At 38.8% G+C, this 16,923-nt stretch overlaps 2 protein-coding genes across 27 annotated transcripts; one reads left to right on the forward strand and one right to left on the reverse strand.

Moving 5' to 3' along the window:
• Positions 1-688: 688 nt before the first annotated feature.
• Positions 689-2,359, reverse strand: LOC112276637 (ras-related protein RABA5c). The gene is made up of 2 exons (XM_024508114.3): positions 1,551-2,359; positions 689-1,229 (listed from the first exon to the last, which is right to left on the reverse strand). The coding sequence occupies exons 1-2, from the start codon at positions 1,882-1,884 to the stop codon at positions 913-915; spliced, it is 651 nt and encodes a 216-aa protein (XP_024363882.1). The 5' UTR covers positions 1,885-2,359; the 3' UTR covers positions 689-912.
• A 4,232-nt stretch (positions 2,360-6,591) lies between these two features.
• LOC112276600 (autophagy-related protein 18h) lies at positions 6,592-16,299 on the forward strand. Of its 26 annotated transcripts, XM_024508049.3 has the most exons (12): positions 6,592-7,348; positions 7,585-7,643; positions 8,538-8,584; positions 9,043-9,358; positions 9,574-10,047; positions 10,377-10,832; positions 11,050-11,295; positions 11,398-12,222; positions 12,493-12,665; positions 12,894-13,102; positions 13,700-13,957; positions 14,120-14,877. In XM_024508049.3, exons 4-12 carry the CDS (start codon positions 9,155-9,157, stop codon positions 14,125-14,127), a joined length of 2,853 nt encoding a protein of 950 aa, XP_024363817.1. In that variant the 5' UTR covers positions 6,592-7,348; positions 7,585-7,643; positions 8,538-8,584; positions 9,043-9,154; the 3' UTR covers positions 14,128-14,877. The 26 variants fall into 26 exon arrangements, 20 of the variants coding, with proteins under 20 accessions (XP_024363817.1, XP_024363813.1, XP_090103039.1 ...); XR_012216673.2 differs by adding exons at positions 14,936-15,520; positions 16,019-16,299 and having other exon boundaries at positions 6,592-9,358; positions 14,120-14,225; XR_016500486.1 differs by adding exons at positions 14,936-15,043; positions 15,164-16,299 and having other exon boundaries at positions 6,592-9,358; positions 14,120-14,225.
• The last annotated feature ends 624 nt before the right edge of the window (positions 16,300-16,923 follow it).

Here is a 16,923-nt window from a genome sequence, read left to right on the forward strand (position 1 = left end):
AATCAAATAAACTAATAAAAGATCACTCATTATTTTATGTTATTGATAGCATCTTTTTACTATTTAAGTGGGTGATAAGTTAATTATAGAAAGCATCCCTAAAAACATATATAAATTGATAATGAATGTATTTACAATTAAAATACATATACGTTATTGAGAATATATTACTTGTTTAAAAGCAAAGAACATGTTTTACACTTTTTTGCTTAATTTCAACACTTTTACTAAGTTAAACTTGTCAACATTTGTACAACTGCTAATCCATATTTTACTTGTAATTTTGTTCAAATATAGAATTACAGTCACATAATAATGTCTCCAAACACAATAATATGACGACGCATTCTGCACTTAACATTCTTGCATTTTCCATTATGTTGTCGCTAGAAAGCTATTCGATATAATAGATAGCTAGTCTATGCTCAATTATTATTTTAGATTAGATAACTAAATAGTGATGTCTTGATAAATATCAGTAGAAACTCAGCTATGACGGGAAAATTTCAACCAGGACTACAGCGTGACACCGAGCTGAGAGGGCTCTGGAGACATCGGTCGGGAAGGATATTTTTACAGTAAACATTACATTTCACAAATTACAAATGATGCCTCAGAATTTGCAGGAGATTTCAGATTCTGATGTTTTACTAATTATAGTAATGCAATACACACCAAACTGTAGAGCTTCTCCAACTTCACTTTTATTACCTAGCAAGTGAACAAAGAAATCAACAAGTAACGAAATCAACGAGATTACGTATTCAGCGAAGAAAGGCTTCTCCAGTTTCTAGCTCGATAATATTAAAACAATATCTACCTCAAGGTTCTAGTTCCTCCTAGTTGCAGGGACTTTCAAAAATAAGGTAACGCAAGAAGGTCCACACAAAGGTCACCGAGTAATGTAAATTGTCAACCTGTTGAACAGCAGTTTCTCTTTGGCTGTATATCGTCGATGCCTGCCAATCTTTGGCTGCTTCCCAAAACAGTGTTGGACTTCATAGACACAGATGACGTAAGTGGCTTCTTGCTGACTACTCTGTAAATCTCCTTCACAACTGACTGGAAAGCGTTGGTAACATTCGTAGCATCCATAGCCGAGGTTTCGATGAACGACATTTTCTCGTTCTGCGCTAACAATGTGGCTTCTTCTTGTGACACTTCCCTGATATTATCCAGATCACACTTGTTGCCCACAAGCATCACCACAACACTCGCGTCTGAATGCACTGCAAGATTAAAAGCGAACTATTTCAATACAGAATCATCTGAGTACTATAGTATGTTTTTCTTTCGACCAGAACATACTAGCAGTATACAACTTGCATTGCGAGTTACACACAAGTAGACATTGAAAAGAAGTAAATGGGTCAATCACCAAGATTGAAGCGGCTCACATTACTGAGAAAACAACCTCTTGCATCTAGATACCTCACATCCGGTTTCTCCAAATCCCTGTCGCGCAACTATTCCAATACTGAAGAAGCGGCATGAAACGTCCTGTAGTAATCTAGAACCCTCGAGACAGTATTTACGTTATCTATACGTACCTCTCAGCTCGTCTAACCAGCGACCAACGTTGTCGAATGTGCCCTTCCTGCTGATATCATACACGATAAGCGCACCGACCGCACCTCTGTAATAAGCTGAAGTCACAGCTCTGAACCGCTCTTGGCCAGCTGTATCCCAGATCTGCGCCTTGATTTCCTTCCCATCGATCTCCATACTCTGAGTCTGAAACTCCACTCCGATGGTCGCCTTCGAGTTCAAATTGAATTCATTGCGCGCGTATCTGGACAGCAGATTCGACTTCCCGACAGCAGAATCCCCTATCAGTACCACCTTAAACAAATAGTCCTCGCTCTTATCGTCATTATACGCCATGCTTTAGATCCAGCAATCAAATACCCTCGGCTCCGGCCTCCTCGCCTTCCCACGTCGAAACACTAAACCTCACGCTTCCCACGTCGCAACACTAACCTACAGATCCCTGCACTCCTCCCGCATTACTATGCTCACACCACACTCTCCACGTCAGATCCACCGAAACAAAAAAAATCCCGCGCGATGCGACGCGACGACAGGACGACAAATACTAAACCTCACAGTTTTCCGCCAATTGCAACAGAGAGTTACACCACGCAGCGCGAGAGGCGTAATGCAATACTGATCCGGAACCCTAAGCGAAGAAAGCCTGAGCTGCAAGCAGAGGACGCTCAAATGGTGGAAAGGAAAGCGGAAACAAGGCGAGAGACTTGGACTCCACACATGGACGTGCCGCGCGATGGAGCAACGCAGCTCCGCTCCTCCTCCTCCCTCCGTCTCTGTCTCTGTCTCTCTCTCTGCTTCTTCCCCTCCCCCCCCCGTTTCGCTTGTGGCCCGCTCTTACTTTCGTTCAAACCAGGTCGCCAGGGGCACAGGAAGAGTAACCGGCTCACCCGGTGAACCCAAGCGCCGGGTATTGGGGCGCTAAAGCCGGGTATAGGCGCCTTTCTCCAGATCTGCGTGAGAGCATCCCCAACCACCCACTGGAAATGCCCCTCCATCATTATAATCGCCTATGCGCAGTGTTCTTTGTTTTTGTTATTATTGACTGAGATAGGGTGTTTTATAGCGGCCCCATGGCACGGTGTTTGGCCTTTGTCTGAATTAAGAGTTCTCCTCATCAGTTTCCATTATTGCACAAGTTGCCTTGTTTTTGCTATTTTGCATCATGTCCAAAGCCAAATAAGACTTTAAAAGAATTCTAACCGTGTTTAGAGAAATGTTGCTCTGTAAATTGGTTCCAATTTTGGAGGCTTTAAAGTTAAAAGCTTGCTGGATTAGACTGTGGTTTGAAACTCCATGACTATGAAAATCAATGGGGCAATGATAAAGCGTGTTTACATGGCAATTTGTTTTACAAAACGAAATGGGTCGTGTTTACAACTTTTGACTCTAGTTTAGGAGTAACAACCCACAAAAAAAATCTAATCTAATAGAGTAGATCTTTACGTTTTTCATTTATAATATGTATTGTAAAACGTAGTTGTTAACAAATGTAATATGAAAGGATGAGGGGGGATGCACGTGTCCAAAAAAAATATTAATTTTTGGAAATAATTATTTATTTACGACTTCAGAAAACAACTTTTGGGAGCCCTCAACAAGAGTCATTGTTGAATAAATAAAATTCAAATGCATTAGTTTTAATAAGTATTACAGACACTTTAAACAATGTACACAAACTATTTAAAAGAAATGACCTGATTGTGAATAAATATATGTTGCTATTCATATACACATACACTTATCTACATTAACAAGACATGTGAAAATACAAGAAAAAAGAAAAAAGGAATATATCAATTAAGACATAAAAATATCTGTCTAAAGTTCATGATTTTTTATCCTAAACAATGCTCTGCACAAAAAACAATAAAGCAATCATATTATTGTTCAATTGTTGATGAATAAGTCAAAAACTCTTTCAAACACAATGCAAAAGATGCAGAAAATAAAATTGAGTTTTCATTTGTATGCTGTTGTTATTACTGTTATTCTATGGTATGGATACAAATGCTCCCCTCATAAGAAATGGTATGATAAATAAATAAATATAAATTTAGATACATTCATATTATATTTTTAGAATATATATATATATATATATATATATATACAATTTAGAAAACTTAAAAATAATACCGGTTTTTGATAAAGTTTGTTCAGGAAAACATTTAACTAACAATGCTCGAACAATCGAAATTTAATACATTGTAAATTTCTAATACATAGAAATTATGAAAACATCATTTTAACAAATAATTAATTTTAAGCCTTATAATTGTGAGCAAATAACTGTATTTACACACACACACACATGTTTTTATTATGATTATGATTTAGATTTTTGTTTTTATTTTTATTTTCTGGAAAACATTGATATTCTTATTGCAGGTATTTATAATCTTACATTGCATTTACAGAGGAAGAAAAGAACCAATGCTTTGTAAGATAAAACATTTAAAATCAAACAAACATGTAAACAAGTACATATATACCAAGAATAATTCTAATTTTAAAAGATCCAAAAAGATCACAATGGTTCTAAAGACAAGATAGGGATAAAAATGCATAGTTTAGATTGCTCTAAATGCTCAAAAGATAAATTTAGATGACTAGATGCTCCTAATTTTAGTTCCATGAGTAACTGAAAAGAATAACTTGATAAAATTTTGAAAATTATCACTTAGGCTTTTACTTACATGAAAATGGCATGTAAAAAATAATTTTTTATTTATGACACAATTAAATATCTTAAACAATTATTGTACAAAATAACTGATTTAAAGAAGATATTTGTAATGTGAATTCTGGTCACAAGAAACTGAAAGCTTTACCTCGGAATATTAATAACGGCGCTAGTTTTCTTTGTCTTTGAGATAACAGGAAGAGGGAAGGAAGTGAAACAATGCAATAAGAATAGTTAAAACTTACAGTATAAAGTATTATACAATTGAAATCAATGGGAAATGTATGATTTGTTCTATTTAAAGCATTAATACAGAATAAAGTGGGAAACCTGCTAACTATTATTATGATTCTGAAACTGGAAAATTGTGTTGTATTTGACTCGAAAAATATTAGTTAATTCTGTGATTTAATGAAAAAAAACTCGTTAAAATGTTTTCTGATATAGAACTGATAGTATTAAAATAAAAAAAACTAAAATCAAAATATAATTAACGGAACGTTAATTTTTCTGAATTGACCTGGAAAAATAATTAAAATATTACATGTTTCAACTTCATAATTTTTTTTATTTTTTTTATTTTTTTGCATATATTTTTTTAAAAAAATTAATTACTGTATTGGACTCCAAATTCTAAGAAATATTTAAACTTAGAGCTTGGTGTAAACATTAACATTTTTCAGTTAATTTACTGGAAAAAAAACATGTTAATCATACTGGTATTTGATAAATATCCATAAAAGATATTTACGGTATTTGAAAAAAAAAAAAAAAAAAAAAAACTTTAAAAACTTTAAAAATTATTGAGATAATCATGAGTCAAAATTTTGCTTGAATTGCATAGAATTAAGATCTACTACCATAATTTTTAGGTGTGCATTGAGAAATGCATTGAGATATATTTCTTTTGAATGTTAATTTTTTTAATGAGATTAGTCACTTGTTAATAAATCCAGCTCCACAACCTGTTTATGTAATCACTTTTCCCTTTCTTTAGAATTCAAGTTTGTAAAAGAATTACCAAAGGAACATTCAGCCCATTATTCACTAATTTTGGATAAGCAAAAATACTTGTTCAAAACTTGAAAGCATGAGCTTTCAAAGAGGATGGTTTCTAAACACCTAATTATATAACATAATTATAACATATATATATATATATATATATATATATATAAGGACATACATAGAAAAATTATATATATATATATATAGATAGATGGCAAGCAACGTAATGTTCAATACTTCAAGTTAATCATTTTCAAAATTTTATTTTTATGAATTTATTTTCATTTTCTTTGTACATAATTTTGTCTGTATTATAATCCTGGTTGATTTTTTTAATAATTTCATTTATCCACTTCATTCTAGTTTCATAATTCAAGTTTCATAATTATGTATATATATATATATATATATATATATATAAATAAAGATACCCAATACTTAATTTACAAATTATATGGTTGTGATATATATGATCAATGTAATATAAATCTAATTATATGCCTTTTCTAATGTTTATATTTATCTATTTTCATGTTTCTCATATATTTATTTTATCAACAGTTTCTGAGCATTATCAATCTATTCAATGTACAATTTTAAATTAAAGGCTTATATGTATTGCCAAAGTTGAAGATGTTAAAATATTAAATTATAAAGCTAGGTTGTGATATATGAACATGATACTTATGCAAGTGGAGGTGGAACATATATATATTTGATGATATAGAAGTGAGGATTTTTTTTTTTTTTTTTTTTTTTTTTTTGTGTTTCTAAGCATAGTAAAAAGAAAATATTGTGTTGATTGATGTTTCCTATCAAGTCCATTTGAGTGCCAGTGTGTTTTATTTAGCAACTCTTCCAAATTCATTCCCAATTTTACAATTTGTACACATTGTACTAGTCAGCTATAAATACAAAAAATGCCAGAACAAATAAACAACTTGCCACATGTGATGCTATGGGGCCTCAAAGCTCCACAATATGGGCCATAGGAGTTGGTCACAACAAAATTTCCAAACACAATGATTCCCTCTTTAATTTTACTTCCTTTTATTTTATTTTTTTCTCTTTAATTTATTTTTGTGGCTTATTACATACTCCAAATATGGCACAAATGGCCCACTCGCCTTTCAAGCACTTGTGAGAGTTCATTAAACTTCTCCATTATTGACCTTCGATGCCTCATGTTCAAACAAACATTTATGTATTTCATGGATGGAAGGGAAGGAACGAATAGGGGAGAGGATGAATGAAGGACGAACTAATACGGATGACCCGGCAAGTCGGATGGATGAAGACGAGCATGAGTGTGGGCATTGGGAAATCAACAAAAGTTTAATAGGAACGAAGCGACTGTGTCCCAGTTGACAAGCGGGAGTGTGATCAGGCTGTTGCTGCCAGTTGGTGCCGCTCGCGGAGAACCAAGCGATGATGAAGTAGTAGAAGAAGAAGAAGGAGGAGAAGAAGTAGCCCAGGGGAGGGAAGTGGGAATTGAAGCGCAAGGACTTGGCGCATCTTTCTCATCGTTGCGTGCGGAGGCGAAGGAAAGATTAGAGAACTGCGTTATTCAAAGAAAACAACAGAATTCGAATTGCCGCGACAAGTTTTCGCCATCTTCCGCTGCTGCTGCTGTTGCTGCCAAACTCCAGATTCAGCAGCTTAAGCAAGTGCGCATTTGTCTCTCGCTCTCTCCTTCATATACCAATCGTTGACGCTACGCTCTACTGGATCCCTTCCACTGTACTAGTTCTCTTTGTAGGTATCCCGCCGCAATTTGATGTAATTTGCGCAATTTTGTTGTGATTTTGCTATTATTATGAATATTTTTGTTTATTTTTTGTTTCTTTTTTGAATTGCGTGTCCTCGAGATGCGGGTGGAGAGAGGCTGGAGAGAATGAGCGACAGAGGGGAGGGTGTTCGTCACCCGTGGTAGTAATCGTCCGTGGCCCACCCCTGCAGGCAACCACTCCGGCCCTAAGAATAAAAAGTCTCAATTCTCCCCAGCTCTCTCTTCCGCATCGACCTCTTCAACCTCTCGTTACTGTAATGTGAGATTTGTATTTGATTCTGATCCTGATCCTGATGCAGTGGTGGAAGCTCCTCTAGGTGAGCTCTGATCCATTTTTTGTAGTGTCGTCAACTGCTGATTTGCAAAATTTATGGCATCAGTTACGTTGCGTGAGGGATACTCGTCGTGTTCTGCGTGGGACGGGAGAGGCGAGCTTGTGGTATGCAAGGAGCTGAGCAGGAAGGGATTTCGTCCGCAGTGGTGTGAGAGGTGACGATGATGAAATGATACTGGGGATCGTGCGGATCTTGACGGGGATTATCGTGTATCGCAGTGCTTGGTGTCTGTGATTACATGCGACTACGGTGGGGAAATTCAGAGGGTAAACGAAAGGTAGCGATGAGGACATCGATTGCAGTGGTGAATGGAGAGTATGTGACGTGGTTTGCATGTAGAGGGGAGGCTTTTGCAATTGTTGTCTGGAATCGGTCTTACATTGGATTCTAGGTTGTTTGATTAGAGGCAATTCGCTGCGGGAGGGAAGAGGTTATGTTGTTCTGTGGGAATTGGACTTGACGGCAGTTAGCTGTGTTTTGTGTAATCACCTGGTGCAAAATTCATGTAGTATAAGTTACGTGTAGGAATCCTCTTGGCAGTTCGGTAAGGGTAGTGTGTCGCGAGGCGAAAGTTCTTCGTGGTAGGCTTGTGGATGCTGATTCAGTTATCAGGCTTGTTTCAATTTTCGTGCTGTGTGTGGATTGCGTGAAAGAGGGTTAATTGTGTGCTCGTCTCGGTCTTGTCAGGGGAGTTGAATTGAACCTGGATTTTCGCTGGCTGGGTCCTCTTGCCTTTGTTGATGATTCGACAAGTGCTCTTAATGCGACTTGAAATTTGAGCGATTTCACGACTTCCAATGATCTTGGAAATCTTGGAAGCGTTTAGTTTTCTTTGCAGCTCATAATTCATGGCATGGTAGTGTGCGATGCTTTTAGGAGACTGTTCTTTTGAGAACATCGTATGCTTGGATGTTTACTATCTTTCACGGTTTACGTTGCTCATCGTTTAGTGTTGTCGAGTTCATGCAATAGAGTTTCTCGTGTAAACATTCTTTCTGAGTTCGAATTCTGTGTTTAAAGTTAGTCTATCTGGGACATGCTAGGTAAGGATAACTTTTCCGATCGGTTATTGTAAAACCAAATCATATTGCACAAGGATTGGTTGGGTTGATAACCTAACAGCATATTGCTACTGGGAAGGGCTTTTATGTTGTACATGTATCTATCGTAGGTTTCTGAGGACGTAACGGGCTGACAAAACTCGTCAGTAGTTGCCAGGTAAATGGTTCCTAGTAAGCTTCAATTTGAGCAGCCTCGTTCTTGTTGCAATCGAGTTTAGCGACTTTGATACGTTGGTTTTTGTATGAATGCGTGCTTCGGAATTAGGTTGAACGTGTGAGTAGCTGTAAGATTTCGCTTTTAGTGGTTCTGTAAAGGAATGTGGATCAAATGAGCGCGTCAATTGTCGTGAGATTGAAGTTCTCTGCTCGAAGTTATTCAGACAACAGTGCATATTGATTCTAACACATTCTCCAATAAGAATCGCTTTATGTTAGATTGGCTTGCATCCTTCTCTAGTCGTTTATTATATCAATGCCGTTCCAGTGTTTTCATCTCAGACAAGATTTCCTTTAGTTACAAGTTTTGTGACCATAGAAGCCAAATCTATCAACAAATGATGCTGGGTTTACCTGCAAATGTATTCTTCGCAAATTGAATTCATGGCGTTTTTCCAGAGCTAAGCTCGAAGCACCAAGTATTGACGCCATTAATTGGGTGTAAAGAAACGCAGCGCGGGTATGCGCACAGAAAGGCTAACGAGTTTTGTAAAGCAAGGCACAGAGTGGGATGAGGAACGATGCCGACAATCATGTGCATAGTCCCCGTGGGGGGAAGTTCGGTTCATTTCCTTCTTCTCTTCGCACTATATCTAAATACGTGCGCAGTGTCTCTGCAAATGCGGGCAGCATTGCTGCATCCACCGTACGTCAAGCTGCTGTCTCAGCAGCTTCGAGAGTTTCACTCAACGAAGATGATCGTCAGCGGGAACAGGTAACGTTGATGTTGCCGCATGTTGCGCAGATGTAATGACCGAGATCAGTAATGCCGTTGCTTGCACATGGATGCCACCCGTTCCTACATTTAAATGATAGGCCTTAACTGCCCTAGCGAGCCTGGAATAGAAGCTGTGATTTGATGCAGATGACTTATCTTTATCGGAACTTTTGTACTCATTTAAAATTTGTATCATTGTTGGGATTGTGCAGGTCCAGTGGTCAAGTTTTGACAAGTTAGAGCTTGACTCAGGCGAGGTTCGAAAGGTACTATTATTGACGTATTTGAATAGATTTCAGGTGTGGGATGTACAAGACGCGGGTAATGTGCATGAACTGGTCTCGCGCTGTGATGGACCAGTCGCATTCCTGCGTCTTCAACCTAAACCAATACTTCAGGAATCAACTGATGGATGTGCAAATTTCAAGGAATCTCGACCTTTGCTGTTAGTTGTTACTTCGGATGCAACAGTCTGTGGAAGTGAAAGTGCTGCAGGTTTCCCGGGTGACGATGTTGCTGGTAGCGGGGGCACCACTGTGGGTTTGGAACCTCCACAGTTTGTGCCAACCGTTATCCAGTTTTATTCACTTCGCAATCACTCCTATGTTCATGGGTTAAGATTGCACACTGGAATTCTTGCAGTCCGCTGTAGCTCTCGTTTCGTCGCAGTGGCTTTAGCGTCTCAGGTAATAGGGATTTTACTAATATTTATATTTTTGATTTTGTCATTGCAATTGACGTTTCTGTCGTTTGTGTAACGTTAGCTACTCCTTGTTTTGTTGTTTACCATTAGTACTACTTTTTAGCTGGTGTAGAGTGGCATAAGTGGCATTACGGTTTTCTTTTCAAACTTTGCAATTTTCCTGGATACAAAGTTGTAAGTCGCGTCCTTTTTTGTTGAATGTTGTTACAGTTGAGGACTCTTTTACTGATGAAGGTGGGATTTTGTGAGAGTTGCGCTTTTCAGTTGATGGAGAGAGCTTTGATCGAGATGCTTATCCATGTTAGTTTCCAGATATGTTGCTTTGATGCAGGGACGCTTCAGAATATTTTTAGTGTGCTTACTTATCCATCCCCTGCAACCCCATTAGGATCCTGTCACTATGGATACGGTGCAATGGCAGTTGGACCTCGGTGGCTAGCATATGCAGCCAGCCAGCCTCTTACGACGGTCTCGAGCCGCGTATCCCCTCAACATTTGACCCCGTCTCCAGTGGCAAGCCCATCTACTTCTCCAGCCAACAGTAGTGTAGTGGCTCATTATGCTAAGGAGTCTAGCAAACATATCGTTGCAGGAGTAGTGGCATTGGGTGATATTGGTATCAGGAAAATATCTAGATACTGCTCGGATTTGTTACCGGATAGTAGCAATGCTTCTCCAGGAAAAAGGAATCCCAGTAGTAAGAATGGCATTAATGGACACAGTCCATGGCGAGAAGGAATCGTCCCCGAACCAGAGTTTGCTGGCACCGTAAGTTCTAGGTTACTTTTGAACCCCATGCACGGTTTACTACCTCAGTGCTACCTGTTTCTATGCTTATCATTGCTTGGAGCTGGACAGCCACTCTTTCTGCTGCAATCTCGGTGAAGACACGGTCTTTCCCATGAATTCTTGCATTGCACATCCTTGGTCGTACACATAATTTCTTCGGCATCTTAAAGGTTGCAGTAAATCTGACGGATTTCAGGTGACCATTCGGGACATTGTGAGCAAAAATATAGTGGCACAATTCAGGGCTCACTCTAGCCCTTTGTCAGCACTTTCTTTTGATCCTAGCGGCACTCTTCTGGTCACAGCATCCATATATGGGCACAGCCTCAATGTCTTTCGTCTCATGCCTTTACCCTCAATAGCTGGTGGTAACGGGACTGGTGACGATTTAAGCACGACTGCTGTGCATCTTTACAAACTCTCTCGTGGGATCACAAATGCGGTAAGTGGAGAGCAATTTCCTCTTCATCTCTGTATTTTGGTTTGTAGAAAAGTCAGCTTCCGTGCCGAGCCTGACATTTTCTGGTTATTGATATTGTCACAGGTGATTCAGGATATCAGTTTCAGTTGCGACAGTCACTGGATTGCTGTTAGCTCTTCAAGGGGAACGAACCACTTGTATGCTATATCTCCTTTTGGAGGGATAGTGGGGCCACAAACGCACGGAACTGTATCCATTAATGGACTGATTGGGCCTCCTTCAACACCGGTTCCTGCATTCTCCTGGTGGTCTGGTACAGAGCCACTGAATCTGAATCAGCCAGCACTTAACCCGCCTCCTCCTGCCATAACACTCAATGTCGTGGGTAGAATAAAGAATGGGAATGGTGGATGGCGGGGTACTGTAACTAGTGCTGCAGTGACAGCGACCGGTCGACCCAATACTCTTGCAGGCGCTGTGGCTGCTGTTTTTCACGACGGTGGTGGAACAGGTGTGGAGTCTTATGTCGGTGTGAGGACGTTAAAGGATCAACTCTGGGTTTTGTGCCCAACAGGGCATCTTCTTCGTTACTTGCTGCGTCCTGCTGTCGGTGTTGATGGTGGTCACACCAATGACTTCTCTCAAAAGGTTGGAATGTGCACACCAGGAAGCCCCGGCCTTTCGTCAGATTTGAAGGTTGTTGTTGAACCTGTAGAGAGGTGGGATGTTGCTCGTCGATCAAACTGGGTTGAACGAGAAGAGTGTGTTGAGACTCAAGGTGCATACCGTGAAGAAGATGTGCTGGCCAATTTCGGAAGTACGCGTATTTCTTTACGACCTGTAGTTAAGGAAGGTATGACAACCGAAGAGATGCAACGGTTTTTTATGTCCAATGCTGAAGTGCAGACGCATCAAGCCAGTCCTGTGCCCATCTGGGCAAAGACTAAGGTATGTGAAACTTCGCGTATTTAACAAGATTTGATTAATTTTCTGCAGCTCTTGTGATTCGTTGCTCTCATTACGTGAACATATTTGTCCAAGTTGAATTGTTTGTGTATATTATTTTTACTCTTTGGTTTATTTTATGTTTTGTATTCCTCATCACAGAACTTCAGGTATTGTATCTTTATTTTTAAAGTTTAAGGTTGTATTAATTCCTGGTTTTCCTTCATTTTATTTTATATGCTAGAATCTTATTAGGACAACACTTATTTTCAGATACAATTCCATGTGATGCTATCGGATATATCAAAGGACCCTGAAGCTGGCGACCTCTTTGGAGATGAGATTGAGATTGAAAATTTTTCTACTCGGGTCGTCGTAGTACGAAGAAAAGATCTGGTTCCTGTTATTGAAAGGCTTCAAAACTTTACCGACGCGCAGGGTTCTCGGTGAGATAAATGTTGGGTACTATTTTAATGTCTAATCGTGTGAACACAAGTTACTTTTTTATTTTTTACATCCCTTTATTAAGACGGATTTTTCTTAATATGTTTGATAGGACTTTGTAGTATGGTAAAAACACTTGGGAACTTGGTTTGCTATTCCACTCAAATATGTCCTTTGGCTGTTAGTGTGTAACTCGACTGATGAATTGGTTTCAACTATATTCTGTACAGGTATATAGAAGGTTCAGATACTTTACCTGGAGTGTCCAATTCTCCTGACCAACTTCTTGGGGATGAGAGTGCAGCAGATGGGTTTTACGGAGAAGGTTTGAAGGGCATGCCTATTCAACGCTCCAATAGTTGCTGTAGCTTTGTTTCGAAAGGTGCTCCACTTGCTGCTGGCTCAGATAGTATGAATGGTTATCATCATGGTTACCAAGGTTTGTCCTGTTGACGTGCCATATTTTGTCAAAAGATATCATGAAGGATGGTAGAATCAAGTCCATTGTGGTATGTAGTGTTTCATTTCGAGGTTTGTGTTAATTTTCTTATTGGCCATGCTTTGTAGTGGACTTCCACTTTGCTCCCACACTGAAATCATAGAGGCATACTTAGTTCTTCTCGCGTATCTCCAATATTCGAGCAAGGTCGCATAACCTGGTAGCAAGGGCAGGTGTTGTAAATTTTGCTAGTGAAGAATTCGCCCTAGTGAAGTGAAGGCTTGCTGTTGCACATTGCGATTCTTAAATTGCAGTGCTCCCGTTTCAATATCCTCCAGTGGCAGTGTTTAACAAATACCTCTCTTCGTAGGTGGAAATAATTTCTTTGTGAGAGAATCTGGCTTTATAAATCTATTTTTTAGAAACATTCATTGTTATAGGTCGCCATGTTCTTGAGTGCCGCGTGTTAATTTCTTTTTGGCGTGTTAATGGCAGATATCATAGAGAAGCTCATTCCTGAAAGGCTTTAGATGACCGCTTTATCGGAGCCTGTGTTTTTTCAATGTTTTAAATCCTCGCAATGATTGTTGGATGCAGATTTGCGAGAGGTGGTACTAACAGACACCCCACCTTCATCGTTTGGTTCACCTCCATATTTCCATCAAACCCCTCAAGGATTAAAGCCGCTTCTAGTAGGAAGATCTGAGGCATCACATGCCCATGAACACGTGAGTGGTACGGCTGAGGATGCTCAGACCGTGGATACAAAAGGTTTTCACAGCAAAACTAATGGGAATGAAAATCTTGACCAAGGGGATGACGTATTGGAGGAACCAATGTTTCCTTTCTGTGAAGGTGAGTCCCTACAGTTCGCGACAAAACCATCATGGTTGCAGGTTGAAGTTTGCTTACACGATTGCCTAAAGTCATGTGTCGATCTTATAGAATATGCTTCTTTTCTGCCATTTTTAGAGTTTCCTCAGTTTTTGAATTGCAATTGCGTTGGGTTTGGAACAGATTGCTAGGCTGGAGGGTGTGTATCCATTCTGGTCTGTTCATCGTTGGACGAGACTTAAATCGCCAATTTCCTTGGCACCTGCCACATCCCTTGTCGTTGGTGGAGGTAGCTCCCTTCATTATTGAATTTGGACTTTGCAGATTCAAAGTGCCTAGTTATTTCAGGCCAACAGCACTACATAGTGCCTAGTTAAATGGTACTTATTTCAGTTTATCTGGTAACATTAGTCTTTCTCTATTTCCAGATTTTCTGAAGGTGCCAGTGTGAGAAAAACAATTATCAAAAATCTTGGGCCCAGTTGAATCTGACTAGAGGTAGTACCTGTTCATACTGATGGAGAGGGCTAGTGGCAGTGGCAGTAGCAGCATTTTGACATGCACACTGGCGAAATTTTATCTAAGGTTATTTTAGTTTGCTGGGTGTACAATAAACCCGGCCAGCCCTCTTCCGTTACTCGATCTAGTATGTAGAGGAAATCTATGAACGAAAGAAAGACCTAAAAGAATGTATCCAAGGTGATTCAATGTCGACAGAGCTAGATGGGAGTTAAACGAGGTTGACGACAATTTTTTTGGCATCACTTCAATAGGACAGTGAAGATATTCCTAAACTTGTAAAAGTTGTAAAAGAATAGTATAGCCATAGTGGTTGTGCCAGGCGACTCCATGCCTCTCGATCTCAACCTTGTACAAATCTTACCTGAGCATATTGCTCTCCATTTCAACGAAATCAATACGTCATAGCTCTACTTAAGCAATTTCTGAACGCAAATTCATGTGGACATTACCTAATTTTGATTTTGCTTCACCTTTCAGAATAGAACAGGTTCCACCTTCCATCAGCCAGCAGTTCTAAATCTGCTGGAATACAAAAGTAGAGACTGTTGTCACGCTGTCCCCACCTTGACGACGACCGTCCCTGCGGTAAGTCCATCGGAATCTTCCTCCCACTCAATTTCTTTCTTCTCTCTCCCTTCTCCAACACCGCACATTGCTCAAAGATGCAACATATTGCTCTGATCTTGTACTGAATTACGACAACAGTCATCGCCATTTTAGTCGAATTTGATCGGTACATTGCCGAGCTGATCGAATGATCAAGTACCAGACAATCACTTCTCGGTCCTGCCGAGTTCACGAGGTCAAGGCTCAACAGCAATCTAACTGAAACTTTGCAACAATTGCGGTGGTTGACTATCCTCACTTCGGTCTTGATCAAGACGGATGTTCGAAGAAAGACGCGAAATCCTGGCCTGTTTCATTCCTCCGCACTGGAAACATAGCTTCGAGAGCTATTCCTTTCGACTTCCACAACTTAGGGGATACTTCAGCCTGTCAGCATGCTCGTAGCGGCAACGAGGCTAACCTGCAATCTAAATGGGACTCCGGAGCGTGACTGGCGTTAGTTCACATACCCAACTCAACTCATTTTGATCACCAGAGGCCATCGTCATGGGCGTTACTGTCTCCTAGAAGACGACTGTTGATCTGTGATCGGAGGTTGAGAGCAGTGATCCCGGCATCCATCTGCTATAATAGCTTCTACTGATGGTTTAATACCCACTTGCTCGATTGAACTGACCAGATCTGCTTGTCGATGGATAAAAGCATGCGTCAGTTACCAGCAGAGCAACCCCAGGAAGATTCCATCATCTTCGTTGTTAAACCCAAGTCATCCTCATCAGCTAGACTCCTGAATCCAGAAAAGCTCATCCGTCTCCGAGAAAACATTTCGAAATGTTTGTCATGCAGTGAGGGTTCATTAGGGGGTGACTGATCTGCTGAGTGGGACGAATAATTTAGTGGCGGTCGCTATCATTTCTTTGACGAAGGATTTTTGATAGACTTCCTGATGGAGCTTCCGTCGGTTGCTGATTCATCCCCACCTTCTCCTTGCAGGCGATGGATCCAAGTCGCAGCTTCAACACCTGATCTGGAACCTTGACGTCGACATATGCAACAGCTGATGCTGATCGTGTGCGCGGCCGACCTTTGTTTATTAGCGTTGGCTTTATTAATGTTGAGGTTGAACTTTCCCGACTTGGAATGTGGAGTATTTTAAGTTTTTACAATATTATAGTCAAATTTGGTTGTAGTTAGTTGTCTAGTTCATAGTGGTCCAGAGATCCAACATCATATTTCAAAAATGTTGAGATTTAAATGATGATCCTAACATATAATTAATATCAATTAGAGTACATTATTATTGATAGTTGATAAAAATTAATAATGTCTGAGGATAAATACAAAAGAATAGCATGCATAGTATTTATGTTTTAAAGAGTGTTTTTACTTGTGTTTTAAGATATGATTTACTAAGTATTAATTAGATTTTTATTGGAGTATGTTATTAAAGAAGGAATAATTTTAAGTAAATAATTTTAAAAAAGCGTAATATTTCAATTAATTCAAAAAATATTGAGATGAGATATTTATTCATTTTTATCAACCATATGTTGTGGCTACCAATATTAGATATACTATATTAGATACGTTACAATATATTTTTATTATTTAAATAAGATTTATAGCTTTTAATTTTTGAAATAGCTATGAAAGTTCTTTACATATATAGTGAATACATGCTTATAACAAAGCTCTAAAAAATTTTAAAATGGATTCTAGATTTTACTACAGATTAGATAGATCTTTTAAAATTAAAATTAAAAACATAAATTTATAATAATTTATAATAAGACTATATTCTATATTTATAATAAGACTATATTATTTGAATGAAAGATTTAAAAAATTAAATTTTATATCTAAGAAAATAAATTTAATTTATATTAAAAAATTATATA

The sequence above is a fragment of the Physcomitrium patens genome, chromosome 24, assembly GCF_059467195.1.
Source record: "Physcomitrium patens ecotype Gransden chromosome 24, ASM5946719v1, whole genome shotgun sequence".
Lineage (NCBI taxonomy): Eukaryota > Viridiplantae > Streptophyta > Bryopsida > Funariales > Funariaceae > Physcomitrium > Physcomitrium patens.